This window comes from Xenopus laevis, chromosome 8S (assembly GCF_017654675.1).
Source record: "Xenopus laevis strain J_2021 chromosome 8S, Xenopus_laevis_v10.1, whole genome shotgun sequence".
Lineage (NCBI taxonomy): Eukaryota > Metazoa > Chordata > Amphibia > Anura > Pipidae > Xenopus > Xenopus laevis.
Window position 1 is genome coordinate 49,937,096 of NC_054386.1, and position 23,936 is coordinate 49,961,031.

The window sequence follows — 23,936 nt, forward strand, 5'->3', positions numbered from 1 at the left end:
CGGAACAGGCGTCTAACGTTGACCGGAGGTTGTCATGTCGTATGGAAGTGGTCGAGCTCTTACTACGGCGCAGGCGCAGCGTGTAGGAGCTGTGCGTCCCCCCTGTCAACGCAAGAGCTTCGGCGCATGCGTGGTAGGTTCTCCGGGCCGGGTGTGTCGGGCCCCGCAGTATTTGGGTCCTGGTTTCCGGTCGCTATGTCGGACTCCACGGTAGCGGATACCCGGCGGCTAAACTCTAAACCCCAGGATTTGACAGACGCTTACGGCCCTCCCAGCAACTTCCTAGAGATCGATATATTTAATCCACAGACTGTGGGAGTTGGGCGGAACAGATACACAGTGTACGAACTCCGCATGAGGGTGAGTATCACACGTACTCAGAGAAGCAGTATTATACTGTGTCAGGGAGAGCGATGAATGGGCAGCATATGCTCCGCTTTATATAATTGGGCTGTGTGTAGTCACAATGTGAGCATAGGGCGCAGAATACGTGTCAGTGCTCAGGGTACCTGCAGGGAATCTCTGCTATTCTAGCTGCTGCACAACTGCATCAGCCGGCCTTTCGATGCATAGCGGCTGTTTATTTAAGGGGGTGTAAACCCAAAAATACAATTCTAATTAATAAAAAATAAAGCAATTCTAATCACTTTTAATATATTTGAAGTCAAGTGACAATTGTATTGTTTGTTGTAATTGCTATTTGTCAATGTAACTGTAGCAGCCTATGCCCCTCCTTCAGATTCTTGCTACAATGTAACAGAAGTCAGTTCTTTAATCAGCAGTGCAGAGAATAGTAAGGAACAAATGTACAGTTTTCATTGTTGCATACCTGGAAGGAGACAGGCCGTGAAATCCCAACGTTTACATAGGACCCTTTTCATAAGATCATAGCTCCACACATTGATACCCAGTGGGCAAATTCAACATCCAAGTTCTATGTTTTCACTGTGCTAGAGAAATGTAAGTGACCAGATCATCTGGAGAATGAGAATGTATGTACAGAATGTGGAGAGCAGGGCTGAAATGACTGCATGTGATTTCAAAGCAATTGATGAGTAATGCTTGCAACCCAGCAAGCTGCTTTTTTTAGTATATACAATTTGGCACCTAAATGTGTTTTTCACTGGTAACACCATCACTTTGGCCTGAGTTTTACTTAAATATCAAGAATACCCACTATACACTTTCCTTCTTGGGTATATTACATGAGTGAAACTATTTTACATTTAAATATTTACATTTTCTGTCTGACATCTGCCCCAATCACAGGCTATGCCATGTTAAATGACTGCATATGATTTCAAAGAAATTGATGAGTAAAGCTTGCAACCCAGCAAGCTGCATTTTTTTAGTACATAAAATTTGGCACCTAAATATGTGTTTTCTTACTGGTAACACCATCACTTTGGCCTGAATTTGACTTAAAGGGAATCTGTCGTAATTTTAAACTTTTTTTTTTTGCATTTTTATAAAAAACACACATCCATAAACACTGTCTGGCATATAAAATGTTAATCCACAAATCCATGCATAAGTTATTTTAGTTTGTATTTTGTCCAGGGGGCTTCCATTTCTGCTCATTACACATTCATCCTGTGCTGCTCTTACAGCAGGCACAGCATTACCTGTGTGCTTGGAGGCAGCCACTCTATAATGAAAAGCCAGGTTGCACTACGGCATGAGAATCTAGCTGTACACTCCCCCTCCCCTCTCTGCCCATGCGTGTGATGTTTGGAGGAGAGAGGTCACATGGTTTGCAGGGAAGCAATTACTTTTACTTTCCTACCTTCTGCCTGCTCTACAGCTGCACTAGCAGCCCCTCCTCCCACAGACACTATCAAAGCTCCTGCCGTTCTGTAAGTTTGTTCTCTGCATTCCTTTGGAGGGGGGAACTTTCTCTCCTTGCTGCCTTCCTAATTTGTTTTACTGGTTACTAGATGTGGTAAAGGAGCTGTGAGTTCCCTCTGCTATCCACCTCACACAGACCTTGTTCCTTTCCTGCCTGCAATACTTCTTTTTTCATTAACTACTTACTGCCTCCTTTTCATGAGCTATTTTAACCCTTCCTAGACTTCCTCTTAAATTTTCCTGGTTTTAAAGTATGTCCTTATTTTATCCTTTTTTCTATTCCCTGTCATCAGTCCTGGGAGTGTACTCCTGTGTTTCATTTTTGTGTAAACAAATATAAATAAACTATCTATATAAAATATTTTTTCCAGTGCCCAAAATGAATTGTGTGTGTATATATATATATTTATTTATTTTTGAAATGTAAGTGGGGCAGTGATCACAGGACTATCTTATTTCAGTCCTTCTGAAGTGGTGTCAGTGAGAGCTTTTCCTGTCCTTTGCATGGCAGTGGGCCAATAAGGGGTTAATCCCCCGCCGGAAGGCGGCACAGGAAGTACAATAAAAGTCCATCCGGGTCCCCCCGCGCCCATCTCAATTTTCCTGTCGAAGATACCCCCCATACCAGAGGTGCTACTCTCCCTCTGAAGCGCTTGGGACCGAGGTTCTTACCTTGTGTGTGTTCCAGGGGAAGCCGGCGGGCTTCTGGCCTTTGTTGCCGATGGCACAATCAGCCGCAATGCTGCCTTAACGGAGGTAGCGCATGCGCGATAAGACGCCAGCGCCCATCTCTCTAATGGCTACTACGTTTTGACGCTGCGAATTTACGCACGCGCCTTTTCGCGCCGGTTTAAAAGGACGAGTGCATCACAGGTTAGTTCCTCTTATGATTTCAAACAAACTGGCTGGTGTTCATTTCTGGCAAGACGAGACTGAGGAATCTGTGTGCACCTGTATTCTCGATTGATCCCAGGTGTAAGTTACATGGAGGTTTTAAACGCTTGGAGCCTTATTCTTTGGAATATCTTTTAATTACTTGACAATGTTATTTATTTCCTCCAGACTGTCAATTATGAGCTGCAGACGCTCAGGCTCCAGGGGGTAAGGCACTAAGAGTTTTTTTTTTCCATCGTGATTGATGCAAACTACAAGCAGCGGTGAGTAATTATAATACCTTATTTTTCAGGAGTCCCCCATTAAGAGAGGAATCTCAAAGAAGGAAGACTCCCAGAACTGACTGTATTGCATACGGAGAAGCAGCAATTCTAGGCAAAAGGCTCTGTGAGAAGTGTCTGCAGGAAGTGGCTGGGCCCTCCTCTGATCAAATGCACTCTATTAAAGACTGGATGCAGACTACCATAAAAAAATCTGAGTGATATGGTCAATGTAGTTACTGAGAAAGTACTACACAATCTAGATGAAAGACACAAGGCCCCCTCCTCTATGACTGAGGTCAGTGGCAGACCTCACAGGAACACGCACTACTCCAGTGTTTCTGAAGGGGAACTATCCTTAACCGATCAAGAAGAAGAAGAGCAGTCTGAAGATACCTGTTCTTTCAACCTTGAATACCTAGAGCCACTCATCAAAGCAATGAGATTTTCTCTGGAACTTGACAATATTGAGGATACTCCTAAACATGACAAAATGCTCAGATCAGCGGTCAAAAAGGGAGAAAAATTCCCGGTACACAGTCATTAAAGAAACCATTTTAGAGGAATGGAAGACGCCAGATAAAAAACGTAATTTCTCCAGAAGACTTAAAAAGATGTATCCATTCGAAGAAGAGGACTCAAAACTCTGGCAAGCCTCCCCTAAGGTGGATGCGGCCATCACTAGAGTGGCTCGACGTACTACCTTGCCTGTGGACGAAGGAGTCTCGCTAAAAGATGCGATGGAAAGAAGACAAGACATGACACTCAAAAAATCGTATCTAACATGTGGAATGTCCAACCAAGCCTCCATAGCCATTACCACTCTGGCCAGAGCCAACCACATTTGGAGAAGAACTGGAACAAGCTGTCAAAGCTGGAACAGACAGAAAAAAGCTTATTGAAATGATCCAAGATGTCAAAACCGCAAACGAATTCACTACGGAAGCATCCATGGATCTTGTCAGACTCTCGGCCAAAGCTATGGGCCTTAGTGTGGCGGCCCGTAGAGCTCTCTGGCTGCGCCACTGGCATGCTGACCCGCAAAGTAAACATAACCTTTGCTCCCTCCCATTCGAAGGGTCACTACTGTTTGGTGAAAGACTCAACAAAATCATATCCAAAGCCTCTGCAGGAAAATCAGCTTTTCTTCCTCAGGACAAAAGAGACAAGAGGCCCTTTAGAAAAAATCCCCTGTAGGAGGCCAAACAGTATAGACCGGGAAAGCCTTTTACTAGGCAACCCTGGAGAAGAACCCAGGGACAAGGGGCACCAGGAAGAAGGGACTTCAAACAGGACAAAAAATCGGCATGAGGGTGCGCGAGCCCCTCTGTCTTGCCTTGGAGGAAGACTTCAGAATTTCAGGACAGTGTGGGCTCAACACGCATCAGATCAATGGGTTGTAAAAACCCTAAGCAATGGTTATGCCCTGGATCTTCAAAAATTTCCGACGTTTCACTTTGTGTCTTCAGAAAAGCCTCGATCCCCACTAGCTGTTTCTACCCTAAAGATGATCCCTGGGGACCTACTAGACAGAAAGATCATCACAGAAGTCCCCAAAAGAGAACATTACAGAGCTATATATTCTCACCTATTCTTAAGAAGAAAAAAGAATGGGGATTTCAGAGTAATTCTGAACTTAGGCCATCTGAACAAATTCCTCAGAACAAAAAAATTCAAAATGGAGACACTGAGGTCTATATGCCAGTTCATAAACCATGGAGACTGGATGCTCAAGATAGATATACAAGATGCCTATCTGCATGTTCCAGTGTGGGAACCACACAAACAATTCCTACGGTTCCTGATCCTGGGAAAGCACTTTCAATACCAAGCGCTCCCATTCGGACTAGCTTCAGCCCCAAGAGTTTTCACCAAGGTGCTTGCTCCCATGATGGCTTTCCTAAGGCTAAAGGGGATCCAGATTTTCGCATATCTAGACGATATATTGGTGAAAGCTCCTTCCAAAAAACTCCTCCTACAACACCTGAGTATAGTTCTAGATACTCTGAAAAAATGGGGGTGGCTCGTCAACTGGGAAAAGTCCATGTTGGAACCAACACAACAGATTCAATTTCTGGGAGTTATCATAGACTCCAAAAAACTTCAAGTAAGCCTAACAGAGGAAAGGATTTCAGACATTCAACACCAAGCAGATTATCTGTCTCGTCAGCCATCCTTGACCGCCAAGAGATGTCAACAAATTCTGGGGAAACTTATGTCCACTATAGAGGCGGTGAAATGGGCATGAATTCAAGCAAGACCTCTCCAGATAGAATTCTTGAACCAATGGAACAGGAATCACCTGGAAAACTCCCAGTTGATTCACCTATCACAGACCACGATCTCTCATCTCTCATGGTGGCTCAGGAGAGAGAACTTGCAAGTTCCTGTATCTATCGCCTCCCCTACTTTGGAAACACTGACCACGGATGCAAGCAGAGTGGGATGGGGAGCACACTTCAAACACTTCCAAATTCAAGGGAAGTGGACACCCATAGAAAGCAAAAAATCCTCCAATTGGAGGGATCTGAAGGCGGTGCTACTAGCGATCCTACACTTCCAAAAACACCTCAGAAAAAAATCTATACTGATCAAATCAGACAACCTAACCACAGTGAGTTATATAAACAACCAGGGAGGAACCAGATCCAAACAACTGTTGTGCTTGACCACAACTATTTTCGAATGGGCTCAAAACAATGCGAACCACCTCAAAGCCTCCTACATACCAGGGACATCGAACACCTTAGCGGATCTCCTCAGCAGGAAATTTCCGGCTATCGGGGAGTGGGAGTTGAACCAGCAGATTTACGACCTAATATGCCGAAAGTGGGGTCACACAGCCATAGACCTGATAGCTACCTTTCAGAACAAGAATAATCTAGTGTTCTGTTCGTGGGACAAGGACCCCAGAGCGACCTTTTGGGATGCTTTCTCATTCCAATGGAACTTTCAACTGGCTTACATCTTCCTTCCAATCTCGATGTTAGCAAAAACCATCAAAAAAATTCAGGAGGACAAAGCTCAAGTCATCCTGGTGGCCGCGAAGACTCTGGTTCCCCCTCTTACTTCAGATGTCTCAGGAGGAGCCCTTCAGACTCGCTGTAACTCCGAACCTTTTACAACAGGGATCCCTACTGCACTCAGACCCAGGGTACTGGGCCCTGACTGCTTGGAGATTGAAAGGATAAAACTCAGAAAGGAAGGACTCTCAGAGGGAGCAATCAACACTCTTATTTCTTCTAGAAAGATGTCTACCTCTTCCAAATATAACAAAATCTGGGAGAAATTTTCCAGCTGGGGGTTAGAGAAATTTGGATCGTCTTTCCACATCTCAGAGGTCACCATCATCGAATTCCTGCAGTCAGGTTTAGAGGCCAGTCTCAGCGCTTCTACTTATACGGACATACAATGGTCCTCATATCCTCTGATCAAAAAGTTTTTCAAGGGCCTCATCAGAATCCATCCTCCAGTTAAAGACACAGTCCCTCCCTGGGACCTCTCCCTAGTACTGGATGCACTAACCAAAGCACCCTTTGAACCTTTAGATGATTTACCATTAAAAATTCTGACGTTGAAGACGGTCTTCCTACTTGCCATTTCCTTAGCAAAAAGAGTGGGAGAACTACACGCTCAACTAAGATCCAGTTCCTTCATGATAAAGTTACTCTAAGAACTCGAGACAACTTCATTCCCAAGGTTGCCACAAAATTCCACATGTCCCAAGACATAGTGCTTCCTCCTTTTTTTGAGAATCCCAAGAACGAAGAAGAGAATAGACTCCACAATCTCGATGTGGTGAGATGCCTAAAGCGCTATATACACAAGGTGTCAAGTTTCAGGAAATCTGAAAATCTTCTTCTTCTCTTCGGAGGTCCTAGACAAGGCATGGGAGCTTCCAAAAAAGTAATCTCAGCATGGATTAAAGAATGCATTCTCATGGCCTATTCCTCTCAGACAGTACCTGGGCCATCATCAGTCAAAGCACACTCCACCAGAGGTATAGCGGCGTCTTGGGCCTTCCGTGCCCAAGTTCCAGCTGACGAGATCTGCAAAGCTGCTACCTGGAAAAATTTACATACTTTCTCAAAACGCTACTGTTTCGATGTTTATTCAAAAAACCTAGCTGGGTTTGGGCTAAGTGTCCTCTCAGCTGCTACAATAAAAGTTCCTGAATAATCCCTCCCTATGTGTTCTGCTTTTTACATCCCCTTATTGGCCCACTGCCATGCAAAGGACAGGAAAACAGAAAATCTTAACATACTTACCGTGATTTTCATTTCCTGGACTGTAGCATGGCAGTGGGCAGGGGTTTCCCTCCCTATTAGGGGGTATTGTCTCCAGTCGTTGAGATGGGCGCGGGGGGACCCGGATGGACTTTTATTGTACTTCCTGTGCCGCCTTCCAGCGGGGGATTAACCCCTTATTGGCCCACTGCCATGCAGGAAATGAAAATCACGGTAAGTATGTTAAGATTTTCTGTTATCTTGATTCCTGCCTATTGTTCAATTGACAGGCTCAGCAGACAAGGCTCTATTTACATTACAGCAGCTTGTAGGAGGGAGGGGTAATGACATCACTCCAACTTGCAGTGCAGCAGTAAAGTGTGACTGAAGTTTATCAGAGCACAAGTCACATGACCTGAGGGCAGCTGGGAAATGTCAAAATGTCTAGCCCCATAGCAAATTTTAAAATTAGATATAAAAAAAGCCATTTATTGTTTTGAAAAACGGATTTCAATGCAGGATTCTGCTGTAGTAGCACTATTAACTGATACATTTTGTAAAAAACATGTTTTTCCATGACAGTATCCCTTTAAATATCAAGAATACCCACTATACACTTTACTTATTGGGGATAATACACATGAGACACTATTTTACATTTAAATATTTCCACTTTCTGGCTGACATCTGCCCCAATCACAGGCTATGCCATTCATGTCACTGACTGCAGGTATTCATGGAATCACCAGATAAAAAAATCCAGTCCTCCATGCAGAGGAAAGCATCAGGAGGTGTCTGTCTTTGGCCAGGGCTGCTGCTTCCAAACCTCAGTGTCTGATGGCAAGCAAAATAGGGGGCAGAGCGTGGAGCGTTTATGTGCTACACTCCAACTGCAGCAAGGAATAAGAAGCGGCTATGGCGGAGCTCACCCGGTCGTGCAGTGTCTCCTTGCCGGTCGCAGCTATCACGAGACTTCGGTCACTTCTCCCAAACACTCAGAATTGCAAAATGTAATGCTTACTTTGCAGCGCTGACCACTCCACACAGAAGACCCTGGCTTTAATATCAATCCAGCTTTATTATATCACACAATGTGGAAACATAGTAACAGTGGGTGTGCAAATTCAAAAACCTACACGTTTCGTGCCTGTTTAGTCTGCACTATAGGGTTGAGGAAGTGCCAACTATACAGGCACGAAACACTTAGGTTTTTGAATTTGCACACCCACTGTTACTATGTTTCCACATTGTGTGATATAATAAAGCCGGATTGATATTAAAGCCATGGTCTTCTGTGATATAATAAAGCCGGATTGATATTGAAGCCAGCGTCTTCTGTGCGGAGTGGTCAGCGATGTAAAGCAAGCATTACATTTTGCAATTCAGAGTGTGAAGTGACCGAAGTCTCGTGTTCGCATACATTTTACTCTCCAGCTGCCTCTCTTGGATAGAACACTATATAATGCAGGCAGCTCTCTACTCAATAGGGCCTGCCACAGAGGTCTCTGTGCCTCATATTGCAGAGCAGAGGCCCGAGGTCATTTTGCGCACACATGTGCAATGCTACCCTTTTTTCAACTGCAAAGTCCATAGTCCATCAGATTGCTCTATGACATGTTTTACAGCAGCTTTATGCAAAATAAGTAATACCCTTCTAAATCCCCCCATACACTGGCCGATACAAGCTGCCGACAGACCAAGTTGGCAGTTTATCGGCCTGTGTGTGGGGCCATCCCATGTGCGTCCCTGATCGATATCTGGCCCAAAGTCGGGCAGATGTTGATCGGGTAGGGGGAAAAATTCAGCCCGATCGCGGCCTCATCTGTGCGTTGATGCGGTTCCACGTTCTGACCGCCACTATTGCCTACATTCTGATCTGGTCGTTGGGCCCTAAGGCCCATGATTGGATCAGCCCAATATCACCCACCTCAATGTGGGCATATCAGGAAGAGATCGCCAAATGAGCGGATCTCCCTGTGTATGGCCAACTCAAGGGCTGAACTCCACAAGTGGTTTTCAATGGATTTGGTTGCCTCGATAAAACACAGTCAGATGCGTCCAAATATAATGGGACTGATCGTAGGTATAAACTACATTCCATCCAAAATGACACGACTGTCTCTTGTGTGTAGTTTATACCTGCAATTTTTCTATCAGTCCCATTATATTTGGACACATCCAACTTATCGCCTGCGTTTTATTGAGGTGATACCATCCGTCGAAAAACGCTAGTGGGGTTCAGCACTAGCTCTCCAGGCTTCCTTCACTGAGTATGCAGTATGCATAACTTAATCGGTATATTTGCCCTGGCTTGTATAGAGTACCTGAATTTTACTCTGGGATTACTAAAGCACAATCACAGGAACTAGGAAGTGGAGCTGGAAGCATTTACTGTCATTTAAAGAAGGTGTAAACCTAAATATACCATTTTGCTTAATTCAAAATGATCTGTTTAAATATATTTGCTTTTGAAAGTAGCATCTAGCCTTTTCTGCATGTCTGGTTCTGACTTTTGAAACAATGTACCAGTAGGCCAATCAGTTAATTAACTGGGTTCTGCTACACTTTTTTTTTTTTTTTACTTTTTATTTTAAAGATTTTCACATAATTATTATGCGTTCATGACAATACAATAGGCTTTTGTTTTGTGCCATTAACATTATGTGTTTACTTATATCATTGTAATAACAATAGTAATAATAAAAACTTTCAGCTCAAATGACAAACGACAAATTAGACCCTATCAAAAATTCTGTGGATAGGAGGCTAATAACCTGTTGGTTAGATGACTCCTGGGGGGTGTATGACCTGGTTGTCTTTGGTCCTGTAGTTGGTCTCTGAGGTATTGGGACGATTCCATGACCAAGGATTGTTCTGTCAGTAATGCTGTGTCATACCATGTTGTACACCTAAATATGTGTATTGTGAGATGTCTGATTTGTTGCAGCAGAGATTCTATGTATGTTGTCCATCTCTTAAAACATTTGTGTTATTTTGCTTTTCTAGTTGTGGCTTCTAACCAGTCCATATGAAAGAGATGATGTAATTTCTGTTTTACTATCATTATGGTGGGAGGATCTTTGATAACCAATGCTGCAGTATTGTTTTCCGGGCAGCTGCTGCCAATTTTCCAATCAGGTTCTTATCTGTTTTTGATAACTGTGTAAAGGTTGTGTCGTTGCTAAACATTGCCCATTCTAGTTGCAACCAGGGTTGCCATCCGGCCGGTATTTTACCGGCCTAGCCGGTAAAACACCTGCCAAGGCCAGGGCCGGTATTACAAATTTACCGGCAATGTAAATATTTGTATTACCTACTGGTTATGTAGGATAGCCCCCCTACTCGTCACTAAGTTGATTTTGATTGCTAGCAATGATTTAGCTTGGAATTACCTGGTGGAGTCCCACTGCACATGTACGTGAGGCCGTTGTCTAATTTGCAAGTCAGGTATAGTGAAGGCCTGCAGTCCTGGACAGCTCACATGCACCTTTAATATGACCTGAATTTGAATAATATTATCCGAATATTCAAAGAATATGCACAAGCTGACCCCTCATGTGCCTGCATGATCCAGGACTGCAGTCTTTTATTGTTTTTTTCATTTAAATAATTTGCTTTATTTTCCTCTTTGTTATTTTCCATTAGAAGCTTTATAAATTGCTGACTCAACTTTCTTTTTTTTTTTTTTTGCTAAATTGCCATCTCAACTTTTTTTTTATTTTGCTACATTAGTTTATGCATTTATTGGCAGCATCAGAGGAATATCAGGGACTAATGTATTAATTGCAGAAGTGACTTAATTAAATAATGTATTTTAGATTTATGCTCTTTCTGGGCCAGGCCCTCTTTTCCTCTTGTATTTGTTACTACACTCAAGCAAGTGGTTTATTTGGGGTATAGCTAGCCCCCCCCTGTTTGTACAACTAGGTAATGTTTTGGATCCTCTTTGAATATTAGAAAAGAGTAACAATTAAAATTGATGTTCTTTTATCTGAACGTTCTTTTATCTGAATAGGTAAATAAATTATTTGTATGGTCAGCTGGTCACACTCCAGATCTTCTTATATTTTCATTGTCCGTTGGACTTTACCAAATAATTATTGGAATCTCAAAATTCACTATGTAAATTTGTAAAGCTATTTTTTTTTTTACTGGTTGATATGCTTGATGAAGCAGTGTGCCCAGTGTGCATTTATGTAATAAACACGCAGGGGTTTTTACTCTGCTTGTTCCTGCTGTATAGTACTGGCAGGGTGCTGACCATCCATACTAATCACCGTGCCTATTGCTCAGGAAGAAGCTAGGGAGTGCAGTTGGTTTATTCTGCATGGTATAGAATCTATTATCCAGAATGCTTAGGACCTGGAGTTTTCCAGTTAAGACATCTTTCTGTAATTTAGATCATTTTACCTTAAGTCTACTAAAAATTATTTAAACATTAAATAAACCCAATAGGATTATTTTGCCACTAATACAGATTAATTCAGCTTCATTTGGATCAAGTACAAGGTTCTGTTTTATTCTCCAAGAGAAAAAGGAAATCACTTTTAAAAATTAGTAATATTTGATTAAAATTGAGACTATGGGAGATATGTTTCCTTAATAATGGATCACATAACTGTACAATACATAGGTTGCCATGCACTTTTATTGTCCCTTGTATGGTATCCATCCATTCGGCCGATAGAGTACTGTAAAAGTCTCTGTATGACCACATAAATGCCTGCATTTTAATCTGCACCGTTTTTCTGATCATCATTTTTGTATTCCCCACTGAAGTGTGAGCGTGGCAGAGGGGAGAAGTCTCAAGTATATGCTCATTCATTCATGCCTCTTACTTTTCAATAGCTCCATAAAACATGAAGAGGTTAATTCTTAATAGAATAACACATTAACAATCTGGTTTAGTGGAGTCAGACTGTTGTTTAAAGATAAAAAATAAGCTAATAAAGTACTTTATTGTGGATCCACAAGTGTAACCCATGGTGCAGATAAAACAGAATGCTTACCCTTACATTTTTTTGTCACCTCCAGGGGAAGCATTAGTTATTTGGACTCCTTATGTTCTAAATATTAAACTCCCTGGTGTCTTTAATTTCTTAAATGGGATGTTCACCCTTTTAACAGTTTCAGAAAATAAGCTCAGTGGGAGTCCAATTTTATGTTTTTCAGGGGTCCAGAACAAAAATGGTATAAAGTTCTGGAGAATGTATTATGAGGAAAATGCATTATATATTGGAATGACAACGGGGAAACTTAAAATGACCAGCTCTACAGCGAAACCTCAATTTTACATACCTTGTAAAATATTTGCAATCTGGTTTAATTTTTTTAATTTAAATGTAGCCGTTTTAATATACCTGGGAATGTAGCAATTAACAGATCCTTTAGGTCTCTTTGCCCAAGCTGGGGGATTGCCGACACCACAAGACAAGAGACCGAGCAGGTATTAATTTCTACTATGCTCCTTTTCCCTATTGTGTTTGGCTGATGCAGTTCAGCCAATCGGATCAAGAAAGGCAAAAAAAGAAGCATGCACACAAGTGAGTGTTGCCTGTACTTCCCTGCAATATTTCTATGTAAGAATAGACTTAAGGATCTGGGCAAATGTTTGACTAAAGTAGCGCTACCCCTTGTGAACGTGGACAAGTTGCTTATTATACCCCCCACAGGGTAAATGGTGACAATGAAGGCAATTTATTATTGGTTATACCTTGCAGAGTAAATTTCTCATTCAATTTGTTGAATGTTTCTTTCACTTACAGATGATATTGCTAATTGCTACTTTTTAAACAGGGGTGAACATTCAGGTGTGAAATTAATGAATGGATAGAATCATCTGTCATGAAAGCACTTCATCCAGGATTTACTTGTTATAAACTATGGTCAAGACAAAAACTTTTATATTCACATATGAGAAGACCTGCTGTTTCATATGCTGCCAAAAAAGCCTCTATGACCATGTATATAGAACACAAGATCATTATAAAGGCAGATAATACTCAGAGGAGACATTTGCTTAAGGTTAAGTGAGTTGCCCCCTGTAGATATCAGGTTTTTAGATTTAAGCCATAAATGGTTATTATCAAAGAACAAAGATTAAGATTATAGAACATGGCACTAGTGTGTGTGTGTGTATATCATATATATTATATATATATTGTTATCCGTAAATTTGAATACAACATCTATCCGACACCCCTGAGTCTGGATTCATAGATAGAAACACTAGTTTAAATCCTTTTGTCTACCCCTTGTGAACTTGGACAAGTCACTTAATCTCCTGGTGTCTCTTTACATATAGTACTGCGATGACTGTCTTGATTGCTGCAAATATTTCAAAGAGCTTTGAGTCCCTTGTGAGAAAAGCAATATAAATAATTCCCTTTATGGGGGGTGGGAATGCAATAATAATTTACCTATGCAATAATAATTTATTTTTCATCTTTTCTAGACAAATCTGCCTATCTTTAAACTGAAAGATTCCTGTGTTAGAAGAAGGTATAGTGACTTTGAATGGCTGAAAAATGAACTGGAAAGAGACAGCAAGGTAAGATGATCAAAAAGATATGGTTAAATCTTTGACTACCTTGTGTGAATTGCTTTGAGAAGCAGTTTACAAAGCCTTACCGTGTTTTCCTAGTCACCCATGGCAGCTATTCACCAATGGGTTAAATCCACTCACCAGGCCAATGGACAGGATCCTCCCCAAGCAATTTAAAAGCGCCCGCCCCCTTATACTCACTGTCTTTTTTTTCCTGTCCACGGGCTGATGGTGCAGGTGGATGATTCCCAGCAGTAAGGGGGCTCTCTCTCTCAGTTCCCCCTTACAGTAGCTGAAGTCCCAGTAGCTCCCCCTGAGTTGGGGTTAGCAAGGGAGGGACCAGGCGTTTGCGTGGAGGCATCCTGGGTCCAGCCGTACCTCCCGTAGTATGCGGGTTAGGGAGGCGAAGGAGCTGTTGCGCAGTGTGGCGCTGAAACCGGAAGTGACGTCACGAATGCCGCGAGAATTTCCTATACTAGGCTGGATGCGGAGCGCTGGATGGGCGGAAGTACCTCAGGCGCCATTTTGGATTCTGGCAGCATGGCGAACCGGAAGTGGGGGGTTTCGCGCCTGAGATGCACCAAACAGTATTTTAGTGCGTTTCAGGTAGGCAGGGACGCCCTTCTTTAAAAGTTTTTTTGCTACTTGTGACGCTGGGTCCTGCAGGAGCCTGTTTATTCTGCTGATACAGGTATGTGCAGTAGGATTATGCTGCCAGGAGATTTTTTGTCTAGGAGATAGACTAAAAGTTTGTTTTTATGCAGCACCTCTATGGAGTCGGGAATGCCGGGCAAACCACCTCACCCCAAAGGGAAAAGGTGAGACATGTCCTAATGCCTGTGTGCTAAGAGAGAGAGAGAATTGTGCAGGAGGTTAATATTTGTTTTTTTCTATATAATTACACAGCCTTCCTGCCACTGAAAAGAAAGACAAAACGCCAGAAAAGGCTACGTCAGTTCAAGCTCAAGGAGAACCAGGAGTGTCAGCTTCTCTTGAAAATCAAGCTTTTGCTGAATCTTTGGCTGCGGTCATTAAAGGAACAGTTCAGTGTGAAAATAAAAACTGTGTAAATAGATAGGCTGTGCAAAATAAAAAATGTTTCTAATATAGTTAGTTAGCCAAAAATGTAATGTATAAAGGCTGGAGTGAACAGATGTCTAATAAAACAGCCAGAATCCTACTTCCTGCTTTTCAGCTCTATAACTCTGAGTTAGTCAGCGACTTGAAGGGGGGCCACATGGTACATTTCTGTTCAGTGAGTTTGTAATTGACCCTCAGCATTCAGCTCAGATTCAAAAGCAACAGATATGACCCATGTGGCCCCCCCCCTCAAGTCTCTGATTGGTTACTGCCTGGTAGCCAGGGTAACCAGTCAGTGTAAACCAAGAGAGCTGAAAAGCTGGAAGTAGTTTCTGACCGACATGTTATACATCAAATCACTCCAGCCTTTATACATGAAATGTTTGCCTAACTAACTATATTAGAAACATTTTTTATTTTGCACAGCCTATCTATTTACTCAGTTTTTATTTTTACACTGAACAATTCCTTTAAGCAAGCGGTGGTGCAAGGTTTTCAGGAAGTAGCGACTTCTAAAAAGAGAGCAAGACATGGTTACTCCAGACAAATAGATTCCCTTTCTGAGGTTTCGGAGGGAGAACTTTCGGAAGATTCAGAATTAGATTCTCCTTTAGGTTCGGAAGAAGGGGAGATTGACATGGAGGAGGACTCCAATTTTGATCTGGCAGTGATCGATCCTCTGATAAAAGCAGTTAGGCAGACGCTGACCTTCCCCATGGAACCTGCCAAATTATCTTCAGCTGATAAGTTGTTTCTGTCTCTGAAGAAGAGGTCGGTATGCTTTCCAGTTCACGCCTCAATTAAAGATATTATTATGGCAGAATGGAAAAAAACAGAAAAAAGACCTCAGACTGCAGGAAAATTTCTTAAGAAATATCCATTTGCAGAAGAGGATTCGAAATTTTGGGATTCATCCCCTAAGGTGGATGCAGCGGTTGTGAGACTGGCAAGAAAGACCACCTTACCGGTGGATGATGCGGCAGCTTTCAGAGAACCGATGGAGAAAAAGATTGAATTTAATCTTAAAAAATCTTTTGGAGCAGCAGGGGCAGCCTGTAGACCGGCAGTGGCACTCACTTCAGTTTCGCGAGCCTTAAAAGTGTGGCTGGCTGAGGTAGAAGAAGCAATCTCATCTAATGTAAAAAGACCTAAAGTGTTGGAAATGCTGGCTGACTGTAAATTGGCGGTTGATTTTATGTCAGAAGCTTCTATTGATCTAGTCCACTTTATGGCAAGATCCATGGCACTATCGGTGGCAGCAAGGAGAGCGTTGTGGCTTAAACCTTGGGCAGCAGATGCAGCCTCGAAATCCAACTTATGCCAACTGCCATTTGAGGGAGAAATGTTGTTTGGAGAGAGATTGGATACAATCATCAAGAAAGTATCTGGAGGAAAAAGTGTGTTCCTTCCTCAGGAAGGAAGAAACAAAAGTATGAGGTTTGATACATCTTTTCACAGAGAGAAGGAGAGATCATTTAGAACATCCAAACAATATAAGCCAGGGAAAGAATTTAACAGACAGTCGTCATGGAGATCGGGCCGTCAAAGCTCAAGAGGCAATTTCAGGAGATCGAGAGGTTTCTCAGGCTCAACGGCTCAGCAGCAATGAGGGTGTCTTGGCTCAGACGAAAGTAGGAGGCAGATTGGCGCTATTCGCTCAGGTCTGGGCCAGAAACATTCAAGATCGCTGGGTATGCGATACAATAGAAGAAGATTATTTTGTAAGTTCATCTTTGCAGGAGTCAGAAGAAGCGCAAAGTCTGTTTTCAGGAGTACATGGATCAGCTATTTGCTTCCGAGGCAATAGAAGTCGTTCCTCCTTTTGAACGAAGAAGGGGGTTTTATTCAAGATTGTTCCTAGTAAAGAAGGCTTCAGGCGCTATGAGGCCAGTATTAGACATGAGGAGTCTAAACAAATTTCTACAAAAAAAGAAATTCAAGATGGAATCCCTAGCATCAGTGATACAGGCGATCTCGGTTGGGGATTGGCTCACCAACATCGACTTGAAGGATGCGTATTTTCATGTGCCAATTTGTCAGGACCACAGAAAGTTTCTGAGGTTCGAAGTGGGAGGGGTACATGTGCAATTCAAATGTCTCCCATTTGGCCTGTCGCAATCCCCAAGGGTGTTGACAAAGATTTTGGTGACATTAATAGCCGAATTAAGGAAGGAAGGAATTTTAGTCTTTCATTACTTAGACGATATTCTGGTAACGGCAAGAACAAAGAGAGAGGCAGAGATTCAAACAACGAGGGTGTTGGAATCGCTAGAGCTACACGGCAGGATAGTGAATTTGGAAAAGAGCAGTCTAGTTCCATCAAAGTCTCTCGTCTTTTTAGGGGCTCTTTTCCAGACACAAAGGAATTTGGTAAGTCTTCCTCTTCTAAAACAAAGGAAGATTATTCAGGCGATAGAAGACTTCAGAAGTCAGGAAGTAGTCTCAGTGCGCCAGTGTTTGAAGATCATGGGATTGATGTCCTCAACGATCCAGATCGTAAAATGGTCAAGGTGGCATTCAAGACCATTACAAAATTTTGTGCTCAGAAAAGTGAAAAATCCTCAAGAAAACCTACGGGAAAAATTGACTCTGTCTCAAGAATTAAAAAACGTCGTAAGTTGGTGGTGTGTTCCAGAGAATTTAGGAAGAGGTACCCCACTAGAGGAGCCAGACTGGATAACAGTTACAACAGATGCATCAGGAGTCGGCTGGGGAGCCTACATAGGAGATGTATGCGTTCAAGGTTCTTGGGAGTTAAGTCACGTCTCCTCAAATGTCATAGAGTTAAAGGCAATAAAAGAGGCTCTATTAGCCTTGGCAGACCATCTGAAAGGAAGAAGGGTAAAAGTGTTTTCCGACAATACCACAGCAGTGGCCTATGTGCAGAAGCAAGGAGGTACAAGAAGCCTGGTCTTGTCGGAGGAAGTAAAACCAATTTTTCAGTGGGCAGAGTCTTGCCTAGAAAATATCACTGCAGTACATCTTCCAGGAATAGAAAACCAAAAAGCAGATTTTCTAAGTCGAAGTCGCGTGGATCTGGGAGAGCGGAGTCTTCACGACGATATCTTTCAAGATCTGGTAGATACTTGGGGAGTACCGGAGATAGATGCCATGGCTACCATTCACAACAGGAAATGCAGAAGGTTTTTTTCCAGATTCCCATGCGCAGAAGCAGAAGCCGTAGATGGTCTAAGGCAGGACTGGTCAAGAGAGCTAATCTTTGTGTTCCCTCCAATTCCCCTGGTCTGGAAGGTCCTAAAGAAAATAGAGGGGGAAAAGGCCAATGCTATAGTAATAGCACCATACTGGCCAAGAAGACCTTGGTTTCCTCTTCTACACAGACTGTCCTTAGGACAGCCCAAGCAGATTCCGAGGTTCCCAGGTTGGTTGTCTCAGGGATTAGTTCAGTTTCACAAGGAAGATCACTTTGCTTGACAGCCTGGAGGTTGAGAGGAGGAGACTGAGAAAACTAGTGTGCAAGGAGAAGTTAGTAGATTTTCTGTTGAATGCAAGGAAAAGATCTACATCTACACAATACTATAAGATCTGCGAGACCCAGGTTGTCCTTCAGCATCTATGGTGGTCGATTTTTTGTTCGCTGGTTATGAGAGAGGCCTTCATTTAAGTACCCTCAAAGTGCAGGTGTCGGCTATTTCAGCACTCTCAGGAAAAACTTGGGCGGTAGATCCGTTGGTCCTGAGATTCTTCGATGCCTTTAAGAGGGTAAAACCACGGATCCGAAGCTTTTCACCTCCCTGGGATCTTCCGTTTGTCCTAGACAGTTTGACAAAGCCACCTTTTGAGCCTTTAGAGGACGTTTCCTTATGGAATCTTACACTTAAAGTTGCTTTTCTAGTTGCCGTGACGTCAGCGTGCAGAGTGGGCGAGCTGGCAGCATTATCAGCTCGGGAGCCATTCACTGTAATTTATCAAGACAAAGTGGTTTTGAGACCTACTTTCAAATTTCTTCCAAAAGTGATATCTGACTTCCATATGGATTTAGAAGTTACACTTCCTTCATTTTGTCCTTCGCCAAAGTCAGAAAAGGAGAGACAATGGCATAAACTGGATTTGGTCAGAGCCCTCACAATATACCTGGATAGAACAAAATCATGGAGAAAGTCGGATCATTTGTTTGTGATTCCTGGTGGTTTCAGAAAGGGGAAAACTCCATCTAAGAAGACGTTGAGTTCTTGGATAGTGGCAGCAATTGCGAAGGCGTACAATGCAGCTGGCAGGAAGGTTCCCCGGGGATTGAAAGCCCATTCCACCCGAGCTCTAGCAAGTTCCTGGGCGATGGAGGCCAAGGCATCGCCAGAAGCGATTTGCAAGGCGGCGAGATGGTCCTCCATCAATACATTTATTAAGTATTATAGATTGGTTGTTCTTTCCTCCCAGGAAACAAAATTTGGGAGAAAGATTTTGCAGTCTGTTGTGAATATTTCAAAATAAAGTGTGTTATGTTACTGCATTATGTGTCAAGTGTCAAGTCCCTCCCTGTAGCTTTGGTAGTTCCCATTGGTGAATAGCTGCCATGGGTGACTAGGAAAACAGGAAATTTTTTATTGCTTACCGTAATTTCTGTTTCCTGGTCACTTTCCATGGCAGCATTCACCAAAAACTACCCACCCCTTGTTTTTGTGTGAGCTGTTCAACTAAGACAGTGAGTATAAGGGGGCGGGCGCTTTTAAATTGCTTGGGGAGGATCCTGTCCATTGGCCTGGTGAGTGGATTTAACCCATTGGTGAATGCTGCCATGGAAAGTGACCAGGAAACAGAAATTACGGTAAGTAATAAAAAAATTTCCTGTTTTCTAGTGCTTTTTGGTTCACATGTAATGAATGATGTATACAGCAGGGTAGCATTCCTATAGTAGGGGGGAATGGTTTATTGCTGCACCATTGGCCCAAAAAATTAGGGAGGCACTAAATCCACTATTTTGAATTCGGCCGAAACCCCGAATCCTTTGTGAAAGATTCGGATGAATACCAAATCAAATCCTAATTTGCATATGCACATTTGCATATGCAAATTAGGGACTGGAAGGGGAAAAATTTCCCTCCAGCCCCTAATTTGCATATACAAATTCGGTTTGGCCAGGCAGAAGGATTCGGCCGAATTTGAATCCTGCTGAAAAAGGCCAAATCCCAAACCGAATCCTGGATCCGGTGCATCCTTACAAAAAAATACAGCCCTTCTAGCCTTGACCAGTTGTTAAAAGACCCCATACACCAGTCTGATGTATGCAGTGTCAGACTCAGGTGCCCGGGGCCCACAGGGGCTGCCCCCTCAAGGGCACCACTTCAGTCGCTAACTCCTTCGCTTGTTGATAGTTCCTCTTTCCTCACCAGTGCTACATTTATCTATAATGTAGACAATCCATCCGTACTGTCATCATACTATTTCGTTAGAGCACAGGCCAGAATCTTCTTGGCAATGTTTCCATCAACTGGGAATGAGAACAGTATTCTCTGTGATCTTATGTTGTACTCACCCTGAATGTTACATCTTTGTCTAAGACATCCATAGAAAAGGTGACCAAGGGATATAGTCGGTTAATGCTTTTCTTTTTCAGATTGTAGTACCACCACTTCCAGGGAAAGCTCTAAAGAGACAGCTGCCGTTCAGAGGGGATGAAGGGATATTTGAAGAGTCATTCATTGAAGAAAGAAAGCAGGGCCTGGAACAGTTTATTAACAAGTAATGTGTTTATAACATTTATCTGTTTTTCTACAGTTAACATTTAGAGCCTTAGTTATGAGAATGATGCCTTTTATAACTATTCCCTTCAGTACAATGTGGTCTTCTAAAACAAACTACTTGGTTATCTTAATTTTTCTTATTAAACTATACAGTTTGCCATTTAAAGAGGAAGGAAAGCCTCAAATATTAATGTATAGATTCAGAAATGTTATCCTGTGTACTTTACAATTTAATTTTTTAAGCCATTTTTGAGAAAAGAGAGGCTTTATTAAAAAATTTAGGTGTTAGGTTTGGGGTCTTATGAGCTTTATTCCCCTTAAATTTCTCTGTATAGTACCTTTTGTGTGTGTAATATCATCTGTTGCCAATGGCTGCATTATGGTCTTTGTTTTTAGCAATGGTTGAGAGTCTGCTGTAAACCATAAATGGCTGTAGGTAAATTGTTTTTAACCTCTTGATGCTTTATGACGTGCTCTATTCAGCTGACCGGCCTATCTAGTCTTTTACTGTTGTCTGTGTTTTCTATGACCCATGAGTTCTCATTGCCTTTTTTTTTTTGTATTTGCAGGATTGCTGGCCATCCCCTTGCCCAGAATGAGCGGTGTCTCCATATGTTCTTGCAAGATGAAATAATTGATAGGAATTATGTGCCAGGCAAAGTGCGCCAATAGGAGACAAAGGCAAATCCCTTCACACCTTTTTATTACCCCTCACATCCTGATCACCTGCTAAATTACATATATTTTTACACTACTTCCACTTTAACTCCCTTCTCTGCCATGTTTCCCTGTTGCCTTTAAAAGGTCACTCTGTTTCTGTTCCTGCTGCTCTCTACTAAATGATGCCTGAGGGTGCTGACAGAAACATTAGACAAGCTTGGCAACCTCTTGTTCCCTGGTTATCTCTGGAAAAGGAGATTCAGCACCAGAACCTCCATTTACGTGTCTTGGCTCTGCAGCAAGAGTGGTGTTGATATTAAAATGTTAACCCCTCTTAAGACCACAGTGACCTTGCTGTGGAAGGCTATGGATATTATTTAAAGGGGAACGTAGGTCCCTCTCCATGTTTCTTGACCTTAGCGACAAATATGTTGATTTGTTATGGTCTGAGGCTAATTAATTATGCACTTTCCACCCCTCATTATATAATTACATGTGTTTATATAACATTCAAAAAAAATGTTCATTTATGGTGTACAAGCAGTTCTAAAAAGAGGCAAGTTTTAAATCATGTCTGCTTTAATATGCAAGTGACCAAACCATTATTGGTCAGAATATGATTTAGCAACTCAGACCTATGCTTGCTGCAGAAATTCTGAGATTAAAGAAGCATTGAAGCTTTGAATACCTTGTTGCTAAGAAGAGCAGGCACAACAGAGATGACATAAGGATTCCAGAGCCAGGTGGTGAATTCTGTGTAGCTCTCTCATCCCATACTTTCAAAGAAAATATCTTTTTAATTATGGAGCTAAAAGGAATAAATTTTTTTCCAGGCAAAAATTCTACATCCACTTCAGAGATTTGCTTAAATTGCCTGTGATCAATGTGGGGAAGACATTTCCATGGCTAGATTTATGGAGTTGGTCCCTAGGATTTGCAGGGAGGGTAACATCTAATGAAGATTCACTACTCTTCTTGTTCAGCTGCATATGTGGGGTGGAGGTTGTCTTCAGGGTCATGACTGGATGGAGAGTGGGGAGCATTGTCCACAGCAGGAAATTATCAGCTGCAGATTCAAAGGACAGTCACAGTCATCACTGGTCAGCTCTTGATAGGGCATCTCATATCTGTCACTAGAGGAGTTTGTGTGAACACCGGTGTAAGCCAATCAGTTGCATCAGTGTCAAGCCTGGGGTTCTGGGCATCTTTGCTGCCTGCATCCTTGTGTTGGAGAACATTTCTGTGTATATAAATATCTATATCTCAAAAACAAATTTGTTTTTTCTCTGGTTTCTTTTGGCATATTATGAAAGATTATCCTAACCCTTAGTTGTAGTAAGCTGGAACCAGGTGGCTTCTATGACCACACATATTTATTTTGATATTTAATTATAATATACTATTACATTTTATTAGTCATAATTGTAATGTAGTTAGTTGGCAAATTAATTACTTTAATATATTATGCACACAAAGAAGGATCCTTAAGAAAATATATGTATGCAAACTATATGACAGATGACCCCATATTCAATGATTGGGCTTCACAGTACTGTGCAGATCTAAACACCAGCTTTCAATTGTACTTTATATCAAACCTGAGGATTTTTGTTTAGTCTACTTGATATTTTCTTGTGCTGTTTTTGCTAAGTTGGGACAAACTGACATCAATGAGCAGTAAACACAATGTCATGGGTTTTGACTGCAGATGTTATAAACACAACTGCAGTTACTTCAATTATCCAGACCTTGACTGGGGTAATGGGGTTGCTAAGACAGAAAAAGCTAGTAGGTTTGTAAATATGCTGAATGACAACTTTTTTATTCCAGCTCGTTCAAGAACCTACTAGGACTAACTCTCTTTTGGACCTTGTAATAACTAACAATACTGAACTCATCTCTAACATTTGTGTGGGTGAGCATTTAGGGAATAGTGATCATAACATGGTCTCCTTTGAGATTCTGTTGCAGAAGCAATTCTATAAGGGAGTAACTAAAACACTAAATTTCAGACGTGCAAACTTTGCCCTTAGTATAAGGTCATCTCTGCAACATATTAAGTGGGAAATGTTTTTCACAGGGTTAAACACAGAACAAAAATGGGAAGTCTTTAAAATGCTGCTTAATAAATATACTTGTCAGTATATTCCACTTGTAAGCAAGGAACGTCGTTGCAAAGCAAAACCTTTTTGGTTCAATAGAAGCGTTGGTGTTGAGGTGGGTAAGAAAAGACGTGCTTTTAAGGCTTTCAAGTTAGCTGGTACAGCCGAAACATTTATAAGGTACAAGGAGGCCAATAAATCATGCAAAGAAGCTATAAGGCAAGCTAAAATTGATATAGAAAATGATATTGCAGCAAGCAGTAAAAAAAAATCCAAAATTATTTTTTAAATATGTTAATAGTAAAAAAAAATGAAGGAGGAAGGGGTGGGACCCTTACTATCAGAGGGAGGTCAGCTGGTTGATGAAAACAAAATAAAAGCGCAGCTTCTGAACTCATATTTTTCATCTGTCTACACAAATGAGGAACCAGTAAGTGAAGGTTTCCTTCTTAACAGTCCCAATTCTAGTAATAAAACTAATGATGCATGGTTCACACATGAAGAAATTCAAAAAAGACGAGAACATGTTAAGATTAACAAAGGTCCAGATGGTATTCATCCCAGGGTAATTAGCGAGCTTAGCTCTGTGATTGCCAAACCTCTTTACTTAATTTTTCAGG

General features: G+C 41.9%; 1 protein-coding gene across 2 annotated transcripts; it reads left to right on the forward strand.

Annotated features, from left to right (window-relative positions):
- The first annotated feature begins 20 nt into the window (after positions 1–20).
- Positions 21–22,488, forward strand: snx12.S (sorting nexin 12 S homeolog). 2 transcript variants are annotated; one of them, XM_041574068.1, is made up of 4 exons: positions 21–360; positions 13,683–13,778; positions 20,404–20,552; positions 21,124–22,488. In XM_041574068.1, exons 1-4 carry the CDS (start codon positions 127–129, stop codon positions 21,224–21,226), a joined length of 582 nt encoding a protein of 193 aa, XP_041430002.1. In that variant the 5' UTR covers positions 21–126; the 3' UTR covers positions 21,227–22,488. The 2 variants fall into 2 exon arrangements, with proteins under 2 accessions (XP_041430002.1, NP_001079514.1); NM_001086045.1 differs by having other exon boundaries at positions 89–360; positions 20,428–20,552.
- The last annotated feature ends 1,448 nt before the right edge of the window (positions 22,489–23,936 follow it).

Excerpts from the sequence above, each read along its gene's own strand:
- snx12.S (XM_041574068.1), top strand. The coding sequence starts at position 127 with ATGCGTGGTAGGTTCTCCGGGCCGGGTGTGTCGGGCCCCGCAGTATTT. Across the intron at positions 13,779-20,403 it reads AACTGGAAAGAGACAGCAAG|TCGGTTAATGCTTTTCTTTT; the intron begins GTAAGATGATCA and ends CAAGGGATATAG. Across the intron at positions 20,553-21,123 it reads CTGGAACAGTTTATTAACAA|GATTGCTGGCCATCCCCTTG; the intron begins GTAATGTGTTTA and ends TTGTATTTGCAG.